Genomic DNA, 19,115 nt, shown 5'->3' on the forward strand with positions numbered 1-19,115 from the left:
AAGAGGGAGACAGAGAGACAGAGAGTGAGGGGGAGAGGGAGTGAGAGTGAGTGAGAGTAAGAGGGAGACAGAGAGAGAGAGAGTGAGGGGGAGAGTGAGAGTGAGAGAAAGAGTGAGAGTAAGGGGGAGAGTGAGAGGGAGTGAGAGTAAGAGGGAGACAGAGAGACAGAGAGTGAGGGGGAGAGTGAGAGTGAGTGAGTGAGAGTAAGAGGGAGAGTGAGAGGGAGTGAGAGTAAGAGGGAGACAGAGAGACAGAGAGTGAGGGGGAGAGGGAGTGAGAGTGAGAGAGAAAGAGTGAGAGTAAGAGGGAGAGTGAGAGGGAGTGAGAGTAAGAGGGAGACAGAGAGACAGAGAGTGAGGGGGAGAGTGAAAGTGAGAGAGAAAGAGTGAGAGTAAGGGGGAGAGTGAGAGGGAGTGAGAGTAAGAGGGAGACAGAGAGAGAGAGAGAGGGAGTGAGAGTAAGAGGGAGACAGAGAGAGGGGGAGAGTGAGAGTGAGAGAGAAAGAGTGAGAGTAAGGGGGAGAGTGAGAGGGAGTGAGAGTAAGAGGGAGACAGAGAGAGAGAGAGGGGGAGAGGGAGTGAGAGTAAGAGGGAGACAGAGAGAGAGAGAGGGGGAGAGGGAGAGTGAGTGAGGGGAGAGAGTGAGAGTGAGAGTAAGACTGAGAGAGAGAGTGAGTGAGGGAGAGTGAGAGAGAAAGAGTGAGAGTAAGAGGGAGACAGAGAGAGAGAGTGAGAGTGAGTGAGTGAGGGGAGAGTGAGAGTGAGAGAGAAAGAGTGAGAGTAAGAGGGAGACAGAGAGAGAGACAGAGAGAGAGAGAGGGGGAGAGGGAGTGAGAGTAAGAGGGAGACAGAGAGAGAGAGGGGGGGAGAGTGAGAGTGAGTGAGGGGAGAGTGAGAGAGAGGGGGAGAGTGACACATGGAGGACGAGAGGAGATGAACCACGAGATCTAGAATCCTCCGCAGAGAACACACCTTCAGTCCCAGCGTCACTATGATGGTCAACAATCTCAAATACCTGCATAGAAATAGAACCAGTGGAGCGGTCATACACATGCTGACCAATGGGTGTCCAGGACTTTTCCAGGACTAAGATCTTGGTGTAGGCATTAAAAAGTGAGAAAAAGTCGTATTTAATCTAACGATGAGAATCCCAAAACATCCAGTAAATAACTGTAAATGACTCAAATGAATGAGAGACAATAGTTTGATTAAAAGAATAAACATTTATGTTTTTCCAGTTAAGGTGCGTTCACTTGCAGCGCGGAAAAATGCGCGAGTATAAAAGAGCGTATGACGGCTTATATTTGGAGCGTCATTCTTTTAAATGAATATTAATTATTTATAATTCAGCGGAAATGAAAATATGAATATAACATATTTCTATGACTTTTCAAAAACTTTGGGGATTTCATTTTTTTCCAGGACTTTCCCAGGCCTGGAAAAAACCATTTCACAAATTGGAAGACTCTCGTTCTCCCGTGGTGTGGTTCTCTAGTTCTCGTTCTCCCGTGGTGTGGTTCTCTAGTTCTCGTTCTCCCGTGGTGTGGTTCTCTAGCTCTCGTTCTCCCGTCATGTGGTTCTCTAGTTCTCGTTCTCCCGTCGTGTGGTTCTCTAGCTCTGCCTCGTTCTCCCGTGGTGTGGTTCTCTAGCTCTCGTTCTCCCGTGGTGTGGTTCTCCAGCTCTCGTTCTCCCGTCGTGTGGTTCTCTAGTTCTCGTTGTCCCGTGGTGTGGTTCTCTAGTTCTCATTCTCCCGTGGTGTGGTTCTCTAGTTCTCGTTCTCCCGTGGTGTGGTTCTCTAGCTCTCGTTCTCCCATGGTGTGGTTCTCTAGCTCTCGTTCTCCCGTGGTGTGGTTCTCTAGCTCTCGTTCTCCCGTTGTGTGGTTCTCTAGTTCTCGTTCTCCCGTGGTGTGGTTCTCTAGTTCTCGTTCTCCCGTGGTGTGGTTCTCTAGCTCTCGTTCTCCCGTGGTGTGGTTCTCTAGTTCTCGTTCTCCCGTGGTGTGGTTCTCTAGCTCTCGTTCTCCCGTGGTGTGGTTCTCTAGCTCTCGTTCTCCCGTGGTGTGGTTCTCTAGTTCTCGTTCTCCCGTGGTGTGGTTCTCTAGCTCTCGTTCTCCCGTCGTGTGGTTCTCTAGTTCTCGTTCTCCCGTGGTGTGGTTCTCTAGCTCTCGTTCTCCGTCGTGTGGTTCTCTAGTTCTCGTTCTCCCGTGGTGTGGTTCTCTAGCTCTCGTTCTCCCGTGGTGTGGTTCTCTAGTTCTCGTTCTCCCGTGGTGTGGTTCTCTAGCTCTCGTTCTCCCGTGGTGTGGTTCTCTAGTTCTCGTTCTCCCGTGGTGTGGTTCTCTAGCTCTCGTTCTCCTGTCGTGTGGTTCTCTAGTTCTCGTTCTCCCGTGGTATGGTTCTCTAGCTCTCTTTCTCCCGTGGTGTGGTTCTCTAGCTCTCGTTCTCCCGCCGTGTGGTTCTCCAGCTCTCGTTCTCCCGTCGTGTGGTTCTCTAGTTCTCGTTCTCCCGTGGTGTGGTTCTCTAGTTCTCGTTCTCCCGTGGTGTGGTTCTCTAGCTCTCGTTCTCCCGTCGTGTGGTTCTCCAGCTCTCGTTCTCCCGTGTTGTGGTTCTCTAGCTCTCGTTCTCCCGTGTTGTGGTTCTCTAGCTCTCGTTCTCCCGTGGTGTGGTTCTCTAGCTCTGCCTCGTTCTCCCGTGGTGTGGTTCTCTAGCTCTCGTTCTCCCGTGGTGTGGTTCTCTAGTTCTCGTTCTCCCGTTGTGTGGTTCTCTAGCTCTCGTTCTCCCGTGGTGTGGTTCTCTAGCTCTCGTTCTCCCGTGGTGTGGTTCTCTAGTTCTCGTTCTCCCGTTGTGTGGTTCTCTAGCTCTCGTTCTCCTGTGGTGTGGTTCTCTAGCTCTCGTTCTCCCGTTGTGTGGTTCTCTAGCTCTGCCTCGTTCTCCCGTGGTGTGGTTCTCCAGCTCTCGTTCTCCCGTGGTGTGGTTCTCTAGCTCTCGTTCTCCCATGGTGTGGTTCTCTAGCTCTGCCTCGTTCTCCCGTGGTGTGGTTCTCCAGCTCTCGTTCTCCCGTGGTGTGGTTCTCTAGCTCTCGTTCTCCCGTGGTGTGGTTCTCTAGCTCTGCCTCGTTCTATGGTTCCCCCGGGACGTGACCACAGGTCTTCTGCTGTTCAAACTGATCGTTCTCTCGTTGAAGTCACCGACGCGAGTCGAGCAAACTGAAGCCCTCCTTCCCCGTTTGAACTCCACACTTCAGAGGTTTTATTGAGTCATTGAATCCTACGCATGTTTGTTATGTTTAAATGTTCTGCGCGTTCCTGTCAGTGAAAAGTCATCCAAATGAGTCTGTGTGTGTGTGCCGCCTGCACACACACACACACGAGCTGAGACTTATTACATTGTGGAAAGTAAGCAACTTCTACCCATTTGTGGATTACAGTTACATTTTGTTTTCTTTCCACGTACTTTTCGTTAATATTCATCTTAAAAATGAGAACGTGTCTTTATTTAATGAGACTCCAACGCCTAAACACAGTGCTCTCTCTCTCTGCTTTTGCTTTTTTGTGTGTATAAGAAATAAAAAAGTACAATATTTACTTCTGAGATGAAGTGGAGAAGAAGTGGAAACTAGCAGAACATGGACCCACCTCATTGGGTACGTCTCTACTCGAGTAAATATATTTAACTTACTGCTTCGAGAGTAAAGAAATTTAGATTTAAAAAGTGACTTAAAATATTCAGTTTGCTTCATTTGTTTAAACATGGAATTTATTGAAAGTTTAGATGATAGAAATAGCAAAACATGTTTAATTAGATCAAACAATTTTATTTTGTAGAAATAAAAAAACTAAATTGAGAACAAAAAGGTTTATAGTAATTGTATTTATAGTACATGTCAGTGTACTGAACACGGTTGTAGAGAAAGAATTGTTAGGTCAAATTATGAATAGAAATCAACTGAATTAACTTTAAAATGAATATATTTTGTGCAACCACTCACCTAAATAGAATATTTGTTGCACTCCAAAAGCAGAACAAGGCGTCTCATCAACGCAGAAATGATTTTTTTAAAACCCACAAATAAAAAAAATGTAAAAACCACACAAATGTTCACCATATTAATAAGATATTACTTCATTAATCAAGTTGAATGAGCCAAGCGCTAACAATTATCTTGGGAGCTGAATACATTAGGCGGCGTGGCACATTAATATTGTATGGCCAAATAAATATAACTTCCCTCGGGGAGGGAGGGGGGGGTGTTCCCCTGACGCCACGTCTACCTGTCCATAATGTAAGAGAAAGTGCTGGAGGACAAAGTGGTGAAGGAAAGGAGAGAAGGACACGAGAGATACTCGGGGGGATGAATAGAGGGAAGGAACTTTGAGGGAAGAAAGGTGAGGAAGTATCTGAGGCGGCCATTTAAATAGAGACAGAAATCCAGGGGTGTCAAATAAAAATAGATACAAAAACAAGTCGACGCAGCCCCCTTAAATAATTGCGTAATTCCGCCTTTCGCCACACGGGCTGATCAAACTTAAAAAAAGAAGCCACACATCGAGGAAGTGACACAACGAAATAGAGGCCTTCCCCCGTGATGATGTCACCGTCTTATCACCACATTGCTGCTCGTCTCTCACGCCATCTCACTCTTTAACTCACTTCATTTCCTTTTCTATCTCCACCCCTCATTTTGTTTTATCTCCTGGCTTTCTAAAGAGATTCCTCTCTCTCCCTATCTCCCTCTCTCCCTTCTAATTGGGTGTGTACATTGCTATGAACTCTGTTCAAGATACATTTATGAAAACAGTATCTTTGTTTTTAGTGTGTGTGTGTGTGTGCCTCAGGACTTCGAGGGAAAGACAGGGAGACCTTGTAATAATAAAAGTTATAGAGGATCTAGGCAATGACCTGAATTCATCCTTGTGTGTGTGTGTGTGTGTGTGTGTGTGTGTGTGAGTCCATCTTTGACGTTAGATCTGGAGTTCGATGGCACATCTTTGGCAGCGGGCTCCTGTAATCTCTCCGTCGGGATGGAACCAGCATCTTTACGTCTTTAGTCTCCGGCTCTCAGTCGGTGTTCCTCACGGTTTGTTATTATCGTGCCGTGTGTAACATTTAAATCAAAATAAACCGGTCGGCACCGACGGGAAGCAAATATTCTCAGAAATATGAAAAGGATCTGCCGAATAACGTGAAGATTTTTGTTGTTTTGCTTTTCTTGTTAAACTCAGTTACACCATTAAAGCGTAATCCTTACTACACTTGAAACGTTCCTTTTCTTTTTTAATCCGAGACATTTTTCAAGATGAATCCGATGCGTCATTCAGGGAAGACCTTTGATTCTCCTCGTCTCCCCCAGCTGCCACGAGATTACACAAACATGTCCGTGTATCTGGCTTTGAATCTTCAGCATCGTTGCGTAAGCTCGTCTCCGTGCGTGTGTGTGTGTGTGTGGGTGTGTGTGTTTTGATGACTGAATAAACAGCTACACACACTCGTTCTTCATGCCAGCCTCGTCTGCCGGTCCACAGACTCCTGTTATTATGATAAACACCAATGACTCGGCCTCCTCGCTTCGCTCCATGATACCAACTCATGTCAGAATGAGGCTCGCCCAGCTTCAGTCGGTAGAATAAGCCAAAGCAAAAATAAATAAATACAATGAATTGAACCGTGAAAAAAGCTTCTATGTCACAGGTGTCAAACACGAGGCCCGCGGGCCGAATGCGGCCCGCCACATCATTTTGTGCGGCCCCTGACGGCTTGAAAGACACATGATCACCTTTATATCCTGTGCTTTTATTTTCAAGGTTTCAATTGAAATGGATTTGTGTTATAATATTCGAGAAATGTTCTTGCTTACAATATCTCTACTCTCCAATAAACAACAATCAAATGCAAAGAGAGTTATCGAACAGTTTGTTCGGGACTAGTTTATACAGCGCTTCAGCTACGCCGGCCCTTTAAGAGGCGGCCGTGATGTGGCCCTCGGTGAAGATGAGTGTGATGCCCCTGTTCTATGCACACGCACACACACACACACACACACTTATGCATCACACACTTATTGAACACATTGAACACACACACACTCATTCATCACACACACATTCATTCAACACACACACACTCATGCATCACACACACACTCATGCATCACACACACACACTCATTCATCACACACACACACATATTGAACACATTGAACACACACACGTTAATGTGAGTCTCCCCCAGCAGCAGACAGACAACGGCATCGAGTTAATTTGCGCCGGAATAAAAAATAAGAACCCGTCTGGCGTGACATCGTGACGCTTCGGAGGAAATGCGTGAATAGAGGGTAAATATTGGACGAGATAATGACCGACACATATTTCCCCTCAAAGCATCGCCTGTGCGTGGCGACCTTACGTCGCCCGAGGTCGAGTCGGCTCATCAGAGTCGACGCGTTTCGGTGTTCTATTCAAACAAGCTGGCGAGCGCCGTTCACACGGGGACGCCGCGCGGAGGATGAGAATCAAGAGATATCTGACGAGGCGGACGGTCGGAGGCTTTCGCGTCGCCAGCTGCCGAGCGGTCGGGGTCCATCGCTCCATCGCTGGCCTTCCCCCTCGATGATGTCATCGATTAAAGGGACAGGACACTAAAACAATCAGCAGTCCGGCTGTGAATGTACGCACGCACCCACCGGAGCAGAGTCACACGGTACTGCGTGTGTGTGTGTGTGTGTGTGCGTGTGCACGCATGTGTCAGTGCATGCGTTTCAGGGAACACCATACAAAGAGAATTTACCGAGCCAGCTGGGCACATAAGCCCTCCTGCACAATAAATCCAAATAAGCCTTTACGATGGGAAGCGGGAAAAAAAGGGGGGTGGGAGGAGGGGGGGGGGGTACTCAAACACACACACACACACACTTACAAAAGGTACACACGGTTCAATTAGCCTCGCCATTGTGCCCCCGTGGTCGACGTGCAGTGGCTGTGCCCTTTTCCTAAGAATAACATGCAAGTCACCAGAATGCAGGCGCTCAAAATAGAGCGGTGCAGCTTATGACATCTGAACCACACACACACACACACACACACACACACACACACACACACACACACACACACACACACACACACACACACACACACACACACACGCACACACACGCCAGTGGACGAAGCAGCACCGTAGGACAAGGACATGAAGGGGGGGGGGGGGTTACCCTGAATAACAACAGAAAATGAGACGGCGTAATAATATAATATATATTTTTTATATCTCTTACCTTCCATCATGGTTGCAGATTTGCATTCCTCTATCTCCAAAGAGCCTGAAATGAGAGCAGGTGGCGTGGGGAGGGGGGTGAAGACAAGAAGCCCTCGGTTACCACGGCGATACAGTGAGAATCGATGGGCAGCGGAGCCGCCGTGTGCATGTGGCTAACGCCCTAGCTAACTGTGAGCCTTTCGAGACCCCCCCCCCCAGACGTCGCCTGTCAACTAGCCCAGGAAGGAGAGAGAGAGAGAGAGAGAGAGATAGAAAGAGACAGACGAGAGAGAGGAGGGGTAGAGGCCGATCAGAGCCGGGGCTTAAGCCATGGATGCTGCTGCTGGTGGTGCTGCGGCTCTAACCTAGTGGAGGATGCTGAGGGGGGGGGCAAAGCTAACTGGAGGAAAATAATAAATAAAAGGAGGTAGGGTAGAGTGAGGGAGGGAGACTGAGAGGGAGGGAGGGCTGTGTGTGTGTGTGTTGGGTGGTGGTGTTGAGGAGAGGCGGAGTCCAGTCTGCTGAGGTCAGAGATGGCCTCGGCCAATCCCCGCAGCCGTGTGTCGTCACGTGGCTCACAGCGTGAATCCTCCCGACACCGCGGCCCGAGAGGACGCTGCCCGCGAGTCACGCTCCCGCTCGACCAATAAATACTCGACTAAATGCACTAAAGAAAAAAAGGCACGGAAAAATAAAGCCACTGGCCGCGTAGAGAGTAAATACAGAGGATACGCACACGTGCTAAGCACACGCACACGCACACGCACCCCCTGCGCCCTACCTTGTGTCAGTGCGGTACGAGTCGAGCTGCTCGGCGGTGAACGACATTAATTATTTGCTGGCGGAGGGAGAGCGTCAGGTGCAGGTGTGTGAGCCAAGTGACAACCCATGCTGAGGACACACACACACACACACACGACGTGTTGCCCTGCACCCTCCTGCAGAGTGACTATTCCTGTTGTGGCCGTGTGTGTGTGTGTGTGTGTGTGTCGCTGCCAGTGTTTCCGCTCTCCTTGGGAAGGGGGGGGGAAAGAAGGTGTGGTTTCACTCTGCCCTCCCTTCTCTGTTCCCTCCCACCTTCCTCTCTCTCTCTTTCTCTCTCTCTCCCCCCCCCCCCTCCTCTCCGTGCTTTCCACACTGCACCGGGACCCGCGATCGATCGGCGTGACGTCATGGAGAGGAAGGGCCGACGACAGCACGGCCTCTGGGGAGGGGTGTGCGCTTGTGTGTGTGTGTGCCGACTCATTTTCTATGAGAGGGTGCAGAGAGAGAGAGAGAGAGAGAGAGAGGGGGGGGGGGGATGTTTATGTGGAGAAACCAAAGAGCAGAGGAGACTGACAATTAGGCAAACCTAAAAAACTACAACAACAAATGAAACACGATGGTGATACTTCACAAAAACCAACATGCAGCATGGGATGTGTGTCTTTGTCATTAGTTCTAGTATGTTAAGTTGAGTTGTAATATCTTTATATAATACCATCAGCGTTGTATGGATTTTTTTCAGTTTATTTTAAGTAATACATGTTACAATAATTAAGACTTAACATAATGTTCTTAATATATAAAATATAAAAAAGGAAGATTAAGTAAAGAATAAAAATCATGTTTTATAAATTATGTTTGTGTCAGGGGAATCTTATGGGGTTATTTAAGTTATTTTATTTAGTTATTTTATATTATTTAATGTATTTATTTATTTATATTTATTTATTTATTTCATTTATTTATATTTTCTCCCTATTTAAAAAGAAATACCAAGCAACCATATTCCTAGAACTTGACCTTTCACTACTGGTTCACGGGGACCTTTTTTTAAAGCCACTGATCTGTCTTCCTTTCTGGTGAAGAGTGAGATGGTGGGAGCCTCACTGGGGGAATCGATGTTTCTAGGTGTGACTGTGCCGAAGGTTTTGGGTGAACCTATGACAGCCCAGTGTCCGGTCTGTCGTCATGCTTTAAGAAGAGCCAGCCGGGTGACTCTCCATGCTCCATGAACCCTCCCCGTTATGCCGAGGCCCGTGTGATGTGACTCCCTCCCTCCTTTCATCCCTCTGTCTTTCCTCGCCCAGCTCCTGGGTGTCAACACCCAGCAGATGCTCCCCAAAGAAGAGGGTGCCCCACCCTCCCACCCTGCCTGCTGCTTTAACTCCTCCCCCCTCACAGTATTACATGACATCCCTGCCTCTCCCCTTCTTCTATACACCTCATCTTTGTTCTCTCCATATCTCTACTTCCCATCACTTTCCTTCTCCTATATTCTTCTACATTCTTCCTCTTGGCAGCGAGACGACAAGCATCTTCTCCTGCACTGCCCTCTATTGTTCACTGAGAATGATACAACAATAAATAGTTACCGGTCTTGAGGCCTGACTGCTGAGGAGGTAATATTCAGTTTTCAATTCAGTTTATTTGTATAGCCCAATTTTTGTCTCGGAGTGCTTTACAATCTGTCCACATAGACATCCCTGTCCCAAAACCTCACATCGGATCAGGAAAAACTCCCAAATAACCCTTCAGGGGGAAAAAAAGGGAAGAAACCTTCAGGAGACCAACAGAGGAGGATCCCTCTCCAGGATGGACAGAGCAATAGATGTCATGTGACCAGAAGGACAGATTTAGAGTTTAAATACATTCAATGAATGTGACAGAGTGTATGAATAGTTCATAATAGGCATATTCCACGATGGAGACCTCCACGATCCATCAGGCAGATGGCGGTGGGGAGGAGGAGTGGGCGGAGTCTCAACAGTGGGCGGAGTCTCAACAGGACAGTGGCGTAGTCAGGAGCAGGAATTCCACGACCCAGACCTCAATGATCCATCAGGCAGATAGGATCTATGCCGTCTCATAGGGTCCGATGACCCCATGAGACGTGAAGTCAAAAGGACTCCGGGGAGAAAGCAGAGTTAGTAACATGTGATTGAGAGATGAAAATTCATCCTTAAGGAGAGAAAAAAGAGGAGATAGGTACTCAGTGCATCCTAAACGTCCCCCGGCAGCTATAAGCCTATAGCAGCATATCAAGGGGCTGGACCAGGTGAACCTGATTCAGCCCGAACTATAAGCTCTGTCAAAGAGGAAAGTCTTCAGTCGATTCTGAAACGAGGTGACTGACTAATATGTTGTGAAGATTTGCTCGGTGTAGTAGTACCATCAAAACACTGTTCATGGGCACGTCTGATATTTGACCAGATACATAGAGAGATCTGTGTATTAATTGTGCAGACGCTGCCATGCCGGCTAGTGTAGAATAGAGGAGGAGGGAGGGAGGGAGGGAGGGAGATTTGCTATATAAAGTAGGGCTGTCAGCGTTAACGCGTTAATCTATGCGATTAATTTTTTTTAAACATTTAATTAAAAAAAATATATATATACTTTATTAATCTACAAGGGGAAATTAGTTCTCTGCATTTAACCCATCCTTAGTTATTAAGGAGCAGTGGGCTGCAGTGATGCGCCCGGGAAGCAACTGGGGGTTCAGTGCCTTGCTCAAGGACACTTCGACTTGCTTCCGGTGTTCGTTGAAATTTTTACACTCCTCTGAGTGTCAAACCGCGGCAGTACGGTTTAACACTGTTTCCGTTTTTTAAAACAATCATTTCTCCGCGAAAATAAGGAGCAGAAATCAGTTTAACTCGTGGATGAATCAGTCGGGTTTCCTCCTGCTCCTCCTTCCTCCCGTCTCCCCCTCTGATACACAGAGGAACGGAGGGGCGACGTGTCGGGTGACGCGGCGCGGAAAGAACTCGTCACACGAAACCTTCAACGTGATTTGTCAATCCGTTTGTCTGTCAACATTTCGGGGGAAAAACAACCAATGAACACTCAGTAAATCACAAAGGACCTCCCACCTCACAGGTTAGGCTCATTTAGCAGCCTGTCAGTCAGAGAGCAGAGAACACGGCGCGAGGACAATGAGCCTCATTTCAGAGCTGAGATTGTTCTGGAATGTTTGATGTATAACACGTGGGGGTGTGTCACATGCAAAAGACTTTAAACGGTGAATTTAATTTATTTTGTAAAATGTATAAAATGCCCCCAGCCTCCAGAGGGTGAACGTGACATATGTGAATGTCAGTCAGTTCCCAAGGCCACTGGTTCTGCTGCTGTTCAATGTTAAAGATGACAGGACCAATGGGGTCTCAATATACTTCTTTTTTTAAACTAATCTGATGTTTCACTGAAGAAACAATTTATCATCCACGATATTAAATACCTCGCTGGCACTTTATAGGTAGGAGCCTCTTTGAAAACACAGCTCTGTGTGAAGTTTTGTCTTTAAAAAGAAGGAAACAACTTTTAATCGCGATTAATTAATCGCAATTTCAAAATGTGCGATTAATTAGTTAATTTTTTTAAATCGATTGACAGCCCTAATATAAAGCCTAATGCCCTGTGAGCTTTGGAACTGCCTGAATAAAGACAAACTTATATAATTCACTAGTAACACCCAGACTGCACTGGGGGTAGGAGGCCATAAGTACCAGAGAGAATTATATATATATTATTAAATACTAAAAAATACTTCCATGTATACAGTATGTATCTATCTATATATATATATATTTTTTAGGTTTAGTGAATATTTCTTGAATTATAAGATTTTTGAATTTTTAAGATTAGTATCGTATATTTAAAGTATTGTATATCTAAATTATGACATTTTAAAAGTAATAGGTTTAGCCTTTGATTTTTTTTTATTGTCAAATTTAGTTGACCGTCGTTATGTCGCTCTATGTGGACATATGCGCTATTTTGTTTATAATTTGAAAAGAAAGTGTATATGCTTGGACAATGAATGAGGATTCAATAATTAGCTATTGTGAGTGATAACTCATGGCAGAATGGGGATAAATTACTGTGTCCGAACCAAATTTCCAAGAAACAAACATTTTGTGAAAAATGTCGGTGAATACACGAATAATAAATAAACCTTAAATGACACAAATGAATGAGAGAAATAGTTTGATTAAAAGAATAAATGTGTATAAATGTTTATTCTTTTGATCAAACTGCGTAAATGAACGTGATGTGAATATAACGAAATATCCATGACTTTTGGAAAAAAATTTAAGGACCTTTCCAGGTGGGGAAATCAAAAAAATTCAATTCCATGACTTTTCCAGGTTTTTCCATGACCGTATGAACCCTCGTTAATGGCTACGTTTAGTGCTTGCATCCAAAAACACTCAAACAAACCCATATATATATATATATATATTTCATCTCAGGCATCAAACCCGCCTGAGGAAACCTGAGAGAGAAAAGTGACCCGTGTCTTCCTGCCAGGTGCGGAGGAGTCGCACCGACTCGTCGACAGAGGTTTTTTTACCTGCCGCGCGCGCAACGATGCGAAACCAGCCGGTACGGGAGGGAAGAAGACGAGCAGAGGACGAAGATGATCCACTTTGTTGTGAACGGGGAGATGAGAACGAGGAGGAACGCACCGAGCGGCTCGGAGGACATGCACGTACACGCATGCAGATTCCAACGCATACATTAAGAAATGCAAGTGCACTGGCGAGGGCACGCCCACACACAGTGTGAGTGTGTGTGTGTGGGAAAGTATGCTTTACTTCTTTACTTTTCCTGTCCTGTAGTTTTAAAGAGGATCCTGAGAGCAGCTGTATGACGAGATGTGGGAGAGGTGCACTATGTGCAATGTGTTAATCAGACCAGGAGATGGCGCCAACAGCATGTCAACGTTTATGGAGGACTTCAAATGAATTAAGTATAAATAAATAAATAAATGCATGAATAAATACAAGAACAAATAAATAAATGTATAAATAAATAAATAAATAAATACAGGAATAAATACATAAATGCTTAAATAAATGTTTAAATGCAGGAATAAATAAATGCTAAAATAAATGTATAAATAAATAAATTAATACAGGAATAAATCAATATGAGTTATACCTAAACAAGACATCATTAAATAAATCTATTTCTACATTTCTGTATTTCTTCATTTATTTATGTCTCTATTTATGTGTCCACGAGTATTTCTTCATTTATTTATGCGTGACATTGTTGGTAAATGTCATGCATGACATCTCATTCAGGGGAGGAAATGTACATGTTTTTTAGGGGGCCATTTTTTCTCCAGGAGCATCTAAAAAGAAATTGGGGTACTTTTTGAAACTTGTGAAATAACCTTTAACCTTTGTTCAATCATAATAAATATACTTCTTTAGGCTCACAGTATATGAGCAATTGTCATCACATGGTAATAATAAGACTATTAGGCAATAATAAGACTATTAGGCAATAGTTCACTTCAACGTACATTATAAATCACCCAGGACAGACATCTTCAGAGCTGCTATTAAAGCTAAGTTACATCCCGCTGCAGAATGAACAACGGAGCAATAAGACTGCACTGTAAAAAAAACCGTTAAAAAACGGTCAAATGACTGGCAGCAATGGCTGCCAAACAAAAACCATGAATTTAAGGTAAAATATCTTACTTCAAATAAAGGACGAAAACCATAAATTCACAGTAATTTTCATGAGAGCCCTGTATACAGGGTGGCCGCGGGTCCTTAACAAGTATTACATTGCCTTTCCTAAAAATAAGGCCTTAAAAAATCTTTAATTGTCTTAAACTCAGATTGGATTGATCTTAGATTTGTGGTGTGCCATGTCATTACGACTACGAGGCAATCTTCCGCCAGGTCTAATATTTTGCGACTTTTCAGCCCAACGCGTCTGGTTACGATGGCCGTTTGAAAAACAGGATGGAGAATAGCTGTCATCGTGAATGCCGCTTGGTTTAATTCAGTAACAGTGTCAAACCCTCCCATACACATACTAATATTAGTGGGGCAGATAACAGCATTTTTTGATGAAGAATCTTTCAAATGTGGATACAAGCACCAAAATCGGCACGATTACTCTATGAATACTGCTCTTCCAATAAAGAACGTTAGCCAACGCAAAAAAAGCTCATGTCGGCCGCAGCGGCCATTATCAAAATATGCGTTTTCCATGATATCTCCTGAAAAAAACATCAAAGCACATATAAGATGATGTCAACCCCTATGTTTTGATGGTCAAGGATTGCAATGATACCATAGACAGCATTGTGTACATACATCTACTGATGCCTAATCTGGACACATCTTCAGTGATGTTCCTGGAATCATTGGACGTTTCGGGTCTTTCAACATCATACGCCCTCCTCCAGGTGACCCAGCCGGGGCTAATCAGACCCCAGCTTGTGTCCAGATGGCTAGCTAGCTACCATGACTCCATGGCTCCCCTCTTTAGAGCCACAGCCATCTTGAGGCTCTCTCTGTCGCATCGGTGGTACTGCGGATGGCTCTCCTCTTTCTCTCACCCTCGATGCCTAAACTACTGAAAGCTCTGGCCAAGGAACGGGCTGCAAATCCTCTGCATCCAACCTCCACAGGGAAACACCTTGCTCTCCAGCCAGCCTGCTGGCAGTCACTGACCAGTCCTGCGTACTTGGAGAGCTTCCTCTCAAAGGCTTCTTCCAAGCGATCTTCCCACGGAACTGTCAGCTCCAGCAGCACTGCTTGCTTGGTGGACTTGTTAGAGTTGGACAGCGACACACCACCTGGACGACACTCACTGGAAGAAAGGGCGGTAGACTTCTACGTTACATCTATAAGCGTTTTATTCAGAAATCAGGATACAAGTGGACAATCATGCATGGACCCCCCTCCGGCTGGTACCTAGCGTATTCAGACCAGAGAGAGGCGCCTTAGCAGAGGGCGCAACGGTTTAAATAATCATCATGACCAGTTCTGATTGGTCAGGAGGTAAAGAGGATGGTGTCTCCTCATTGGTTCTTGTTCCTCTGCCTCCATCGCTGTCGCTCATTCATTGGTTCTTCTCGGCCCGCCAATGAGAGCACATGTTGTGAAAAGGTGTGGGAAGAGGAGATAGTTGATTTAATAGTCCCTCTCTTGTAAGAAGACTCCCTTCGGGGCCTTATCTCTTCAGGAATGGGGCCTGGATCTTCTCCGAAGGCCGTCCACACACCGGGGGCTTCTTCCCATGTGTGAGTGTGTGAGCGTGTGAGGGGGATAGGTGAAGGGGGGGGAAAGTGAGTGACCTCGAGTGTCTAAAAGGAGAATAATGGCCACATCAGGACCCTTCCTACGCTCTGAGAGTATAGAGAGCTCTTTGTATGTGATCACCTCCGGAATGTGTGGATGCGGAGGGGGGGGGCTCACAAAACCTCACCAAGCGTCACTGTTATCTTTCTTTAGATCAGTCAGGCACCAGAGTGCTCCGCTGGAGATTTTAACTTCCATTCAGTGTTTTCCATCTTACACATAATATTTATGCAAACAATACTAGGCTGTGCTAAGCTACAATATATATTCTTTACAGACTCAGACACAAGGACAATGTCTGGTCGCAGGGAGGTGACTGCAATATGGCTGGGGAACTTCAGCTGATGTTCAAGGTCCACCAACAACTGCCAGTCTCTTGCAGATGTCAGGATATGCCTGCAGACGATGTTCTTCTGACAGGAGTTGGCTTGTCCCCAGCTCTGACAAAGGCGATGGTTTTCTTGGATGGTCGGAACTGCTTTGCCCACGCCAGTCCTGCGCTGATAGCTTCAGCATTGGTCTTAAGGACTTGGTCATGCCTCCACCTGTACCGACCATCTCCAAGTGCCCTTGTACAGCAACTGAGGATGTGTTCCAGGGTTCCTCGCTTGGAACACAGTGGGCATGCTGGTGTCTCTGCTATGCCCCATATGTGCAGATTTGACGGGCTTGGAAGCACGTCACACACTGCCTGGATGAGGAATTTGATGCGGTGAGGCTCGGCTTTCCAAAGCTCAGCCCAGGTCACTTTCCTTTCAACTGCGTTCTCCCACCTCGTCCAAGCTCCCTGTTGCTTCATTCCCACTGCCTTGCAGGTTCTCGTCTCCTCCACTGCAGCTCTCACCTCCTCCTGAACAAGTCGTCGCCCTTCCTTCCCCCTGGTGTTCATTTGGGAAGTTGGAAAGGATCCTAGCCCTGCTCGACCTTGTGTGACCACTCCCACCAGGCTCCTGTGATGCAGCCTTGCATCTGCCTCTTGAACTGCTTCCTCTGCCCTCCATTTCCTGCCAGTCCTCACTTGGATCCCTGCTTTAGCCACCTTCGGATCGCTTGAGTCCCTGTACTGAACCACTTCTCTGGCTCTAGTTACCTTGAATTCCTCCTCCAAGGATTTGAAAGGCAGTCGCAGTTTGTTGGTGTTCCCGTAGAGTGCAATACTGCTCAGGCTCCTTGGTAATCCAAGCCATCTCCGGAGGTGTTTGCTGACTTTCCTCTCCAAGGTCTCAACTGTTGAGATAGGGACGGCATAGACAAGAAGGGGCCACAGGATCCTGGGAAGAATGCCATGTTGGTAGACCCAGGCTTTAAACTTCCCCGGTAGGCCTGACTTGTCGACGGATTTCAGCCAGCCATCCAACTCAGTGCAGGTCGACTGGATAGATGTTGTGTCTCTCAGAGAGCAGTCAAAAACCTTCCCCAAGCTCTTGACTGGCTTCTCTGATAGTTGGAATGGCTGTGCCTGTGATGTTAAAACGGAACTTGTCCTCCACCTTCCCTTTCCTCAGCACCATTGACCTGGATTTGGTGGGTTTGAAACGCATCCGGGCCCACTCCACCAGCTTCTCAAGTCCCTTCAGAATCCACCGGCAGCCTGGGATGGATTCTGTCATGACTGTGAGGTCATCCATGAATGCCCTGATGGGTGGTTGCCGTTGTCCGGAATTCGTGCGGGGCCCTCTGCACTCTGGCTCAGCAGACTTAGTGAGCATGTTCAGGGCTAGGGAGAACAATGTCACAGAGATGGTACACCCTGTGCTGATACCGATCTCCACCTTGCGCCAACTGGATGTTATTGCTCCTGAAGAGACCCTCATCCTGAAATTGCTGTAATAATCAGCGATGAGGTCTCTACACCTGCTCGGTACATGATGTTTTCTCAAGGTGAGCTGAACCAGCTTGTGTGGAATGGAACCGAATGCATTTACCAGGTCAAGCCACAACACTGACAGGTTGCCCTTGTTCTCTCTGGCCTCCCGAATGAGCTGTGTCACCACACCAGTATGCTCTAGACATCCTTGAGGTGAGAAGGAAGTGCCATGACATCGGAGCTTAAGCTGCATTCAGTGTGCGATTTGTCAACATTTGTAAACTGCCTAATCTGTTTCACTCTTCTCTATTCTTAAAAGGAACGTGGTATCAAGCAACATGGTCCGTGCTTTCTTCCAAACTGTATATTTTTCATTTCTATGACCATGTCGTCTCTTTTTCCATATGAGGGAGACGATGCCATATTTATGTGAACACACTCCTTTCTTTTCTTAGTACAAGACTACGAGGCTGCAGTTTCCAAGTCACTCGTTGAAGTCTAACTCTAGCCTGAAGACGGTACATCTTTTCCTCCTCACTATCAAGATTCTGTTTTGGAAGTGTAGTGGTAGTTGCCCTCAGACCCCTCTGAATGTTGACCCCCCCCCGTCTTGTTTCAGAATGACACTGTTGTGAAACTGGAGGGTCACGATGTGGAGGGCACCAACACGCTGGGCCTGATCGTGACGGGTAGCAGGAGGATCGGTCCTCGCTGCAGGGTTTCACCTGGGCTCTCCTCCCTCTACCTGGGCTGCACCTTGATGCTGTTTGGTCCAGCCGGTCTGGCTGGTAAGGCCGTGGGTGTGATCATCTGAATGCCTACTGCACTAAATCCAATCCCAATTTTAGATGATGATTAATTGATTTAAAAAAATGTATTTATTATGATTTATTCTGCCATGCCATTGAATGCTAAACACGAAGAAATACCAAATGAAAACAAAAATTAAGCAAAATTCCTGGGAGCTATACATACAACTTCTTATTAATTAACAACTGTTAAATCCGCAGCCCTTTTATTTATTTATTTTTATCAAATTTATAGAGGAAAACCATATTGCGTCATCCCTTTCACAATTTTTTAACACATTTTTATTTCAGAGTTAAAGGTCCCATAACCAAGTTGTTCATGTTTTAAGACAAAATATATAAAACAGGTCAAAGTGATATACAAAGACGACAACGCTCAAAACGCCTCTGGATGTGTGCGGTTGTGACGTCACGACCATGCAACATGATTAAGACTAATGTGTTCCACTTTATTTAAGGTTGCGTTGTATTGATGTGTGTGACGTCAGCTGACATCAACTCACCTCGGACCCGAGCCGTTGCCATAGCGACGCGGTTCAGTTGAAATGAGCTAAAAAAAAGCAGTTAGACAGAATATACGATTCAGTTATAGGAATATTCAGACGGTTCGTCGGTAACACACTATTTTTCACTTGTATTCTTCCGTATTTGAATTTGAGAATTCATTAGTTTCTGGTGAGTACTTTTTTGTTGTTGACTAAAATATATAATTATCATTTTACTATTAACTACGTATTGATGAAGGAGTTTGAGAACGCGGTCAATAATAATTATATTATGTTACTATGTCATTTAGTTTAGTTAACGATAGCGTAACTTGTTGAGGAAACTATGGAGAACGTCTTCACCGAGGAGGTGAACCCTGCGCCGCCGCCATGGAGGCCGCTGCGGCGGCGTCAGGAGAGCCGGCGGTTACCTTCTGCGGAACGCGTTCGCGGTCTCATGCCTAACGGCTGTCGTCCTGGGTGAGTGGCAATTAGCTAACGCTACGAGTTCACGTTATTTAACGTTAGCTAACTGCAATTGACGGCACTGTTTTATCTAACGTTCAAATAAAAATCCACTTAAAATATTGCTAACTTTTTTTTATTGTCTGACGTTTTAAAGTTGATTTAATGGTCTTAAGATGAACTTTCACTTCTTACTTTTTTGGAGCTAAA

The 19,115-nt window shown here is 45.8% G+C and overlaps 1 protein-coding gene and 1 pseudogene across 6 annotated transcripts in view; both read right to left on the minus strand.

Moving 5' to 3' along the window:
• Positions 1-8,185, minus strand: part of sgip1a (SH3GL interacting endocytic adaptor 1a) — a 43,527-nt gene extending 35,342 nt beyond the window's left edge. For 4 of the 6 annotated variants that reach the window (XM_056414094.1, XM_056414093.1, XM_056414095.1 and 1 more), the window contains exon 1: positions 7,266-8,003. In XM_056414094.1, coding sequence (XP_056270069.1) covers positions 7,266-7,275 — 10 coding nt within the window. In that variant the 5' untranslated portion in view covers positions 7,276-8,003. Of the gene's footprint in view, positions 1-7,265; positions 8,004-8,027 lie in introns of those variants that run through there. The other 2 variants (XM_056414092.1, XM_056414091.1) reach the window with 2 other exon arrangements.
• Positions 8,186-14,490: 6,305 nt separating this feature from the next.
• On the minus strand, positions 14,491-18,480 carry LOC130194128 (uncharacterized; annotated as a pseudogene).
• Positions 18,481-19,115: the final 635 nt, after the last annotated feature.

Source organism: Pseudoliparis swirei, chromosome 5 (assembly GCF_029220125.1).
Source record: "Pseudoliparis swirei isolate HS2019 ecotype Mariana Trench chromosome 5, NWPU_hadal_v1, whole genome shotgun sequence".
In the NCBI taxonomy this organism is placed as follows: Eukaryota; Metazoa; Chordata; class Actinopteri; order Perciformes; family Liparidae; genus Pseudoliparis; species Pseudoliparis swirei.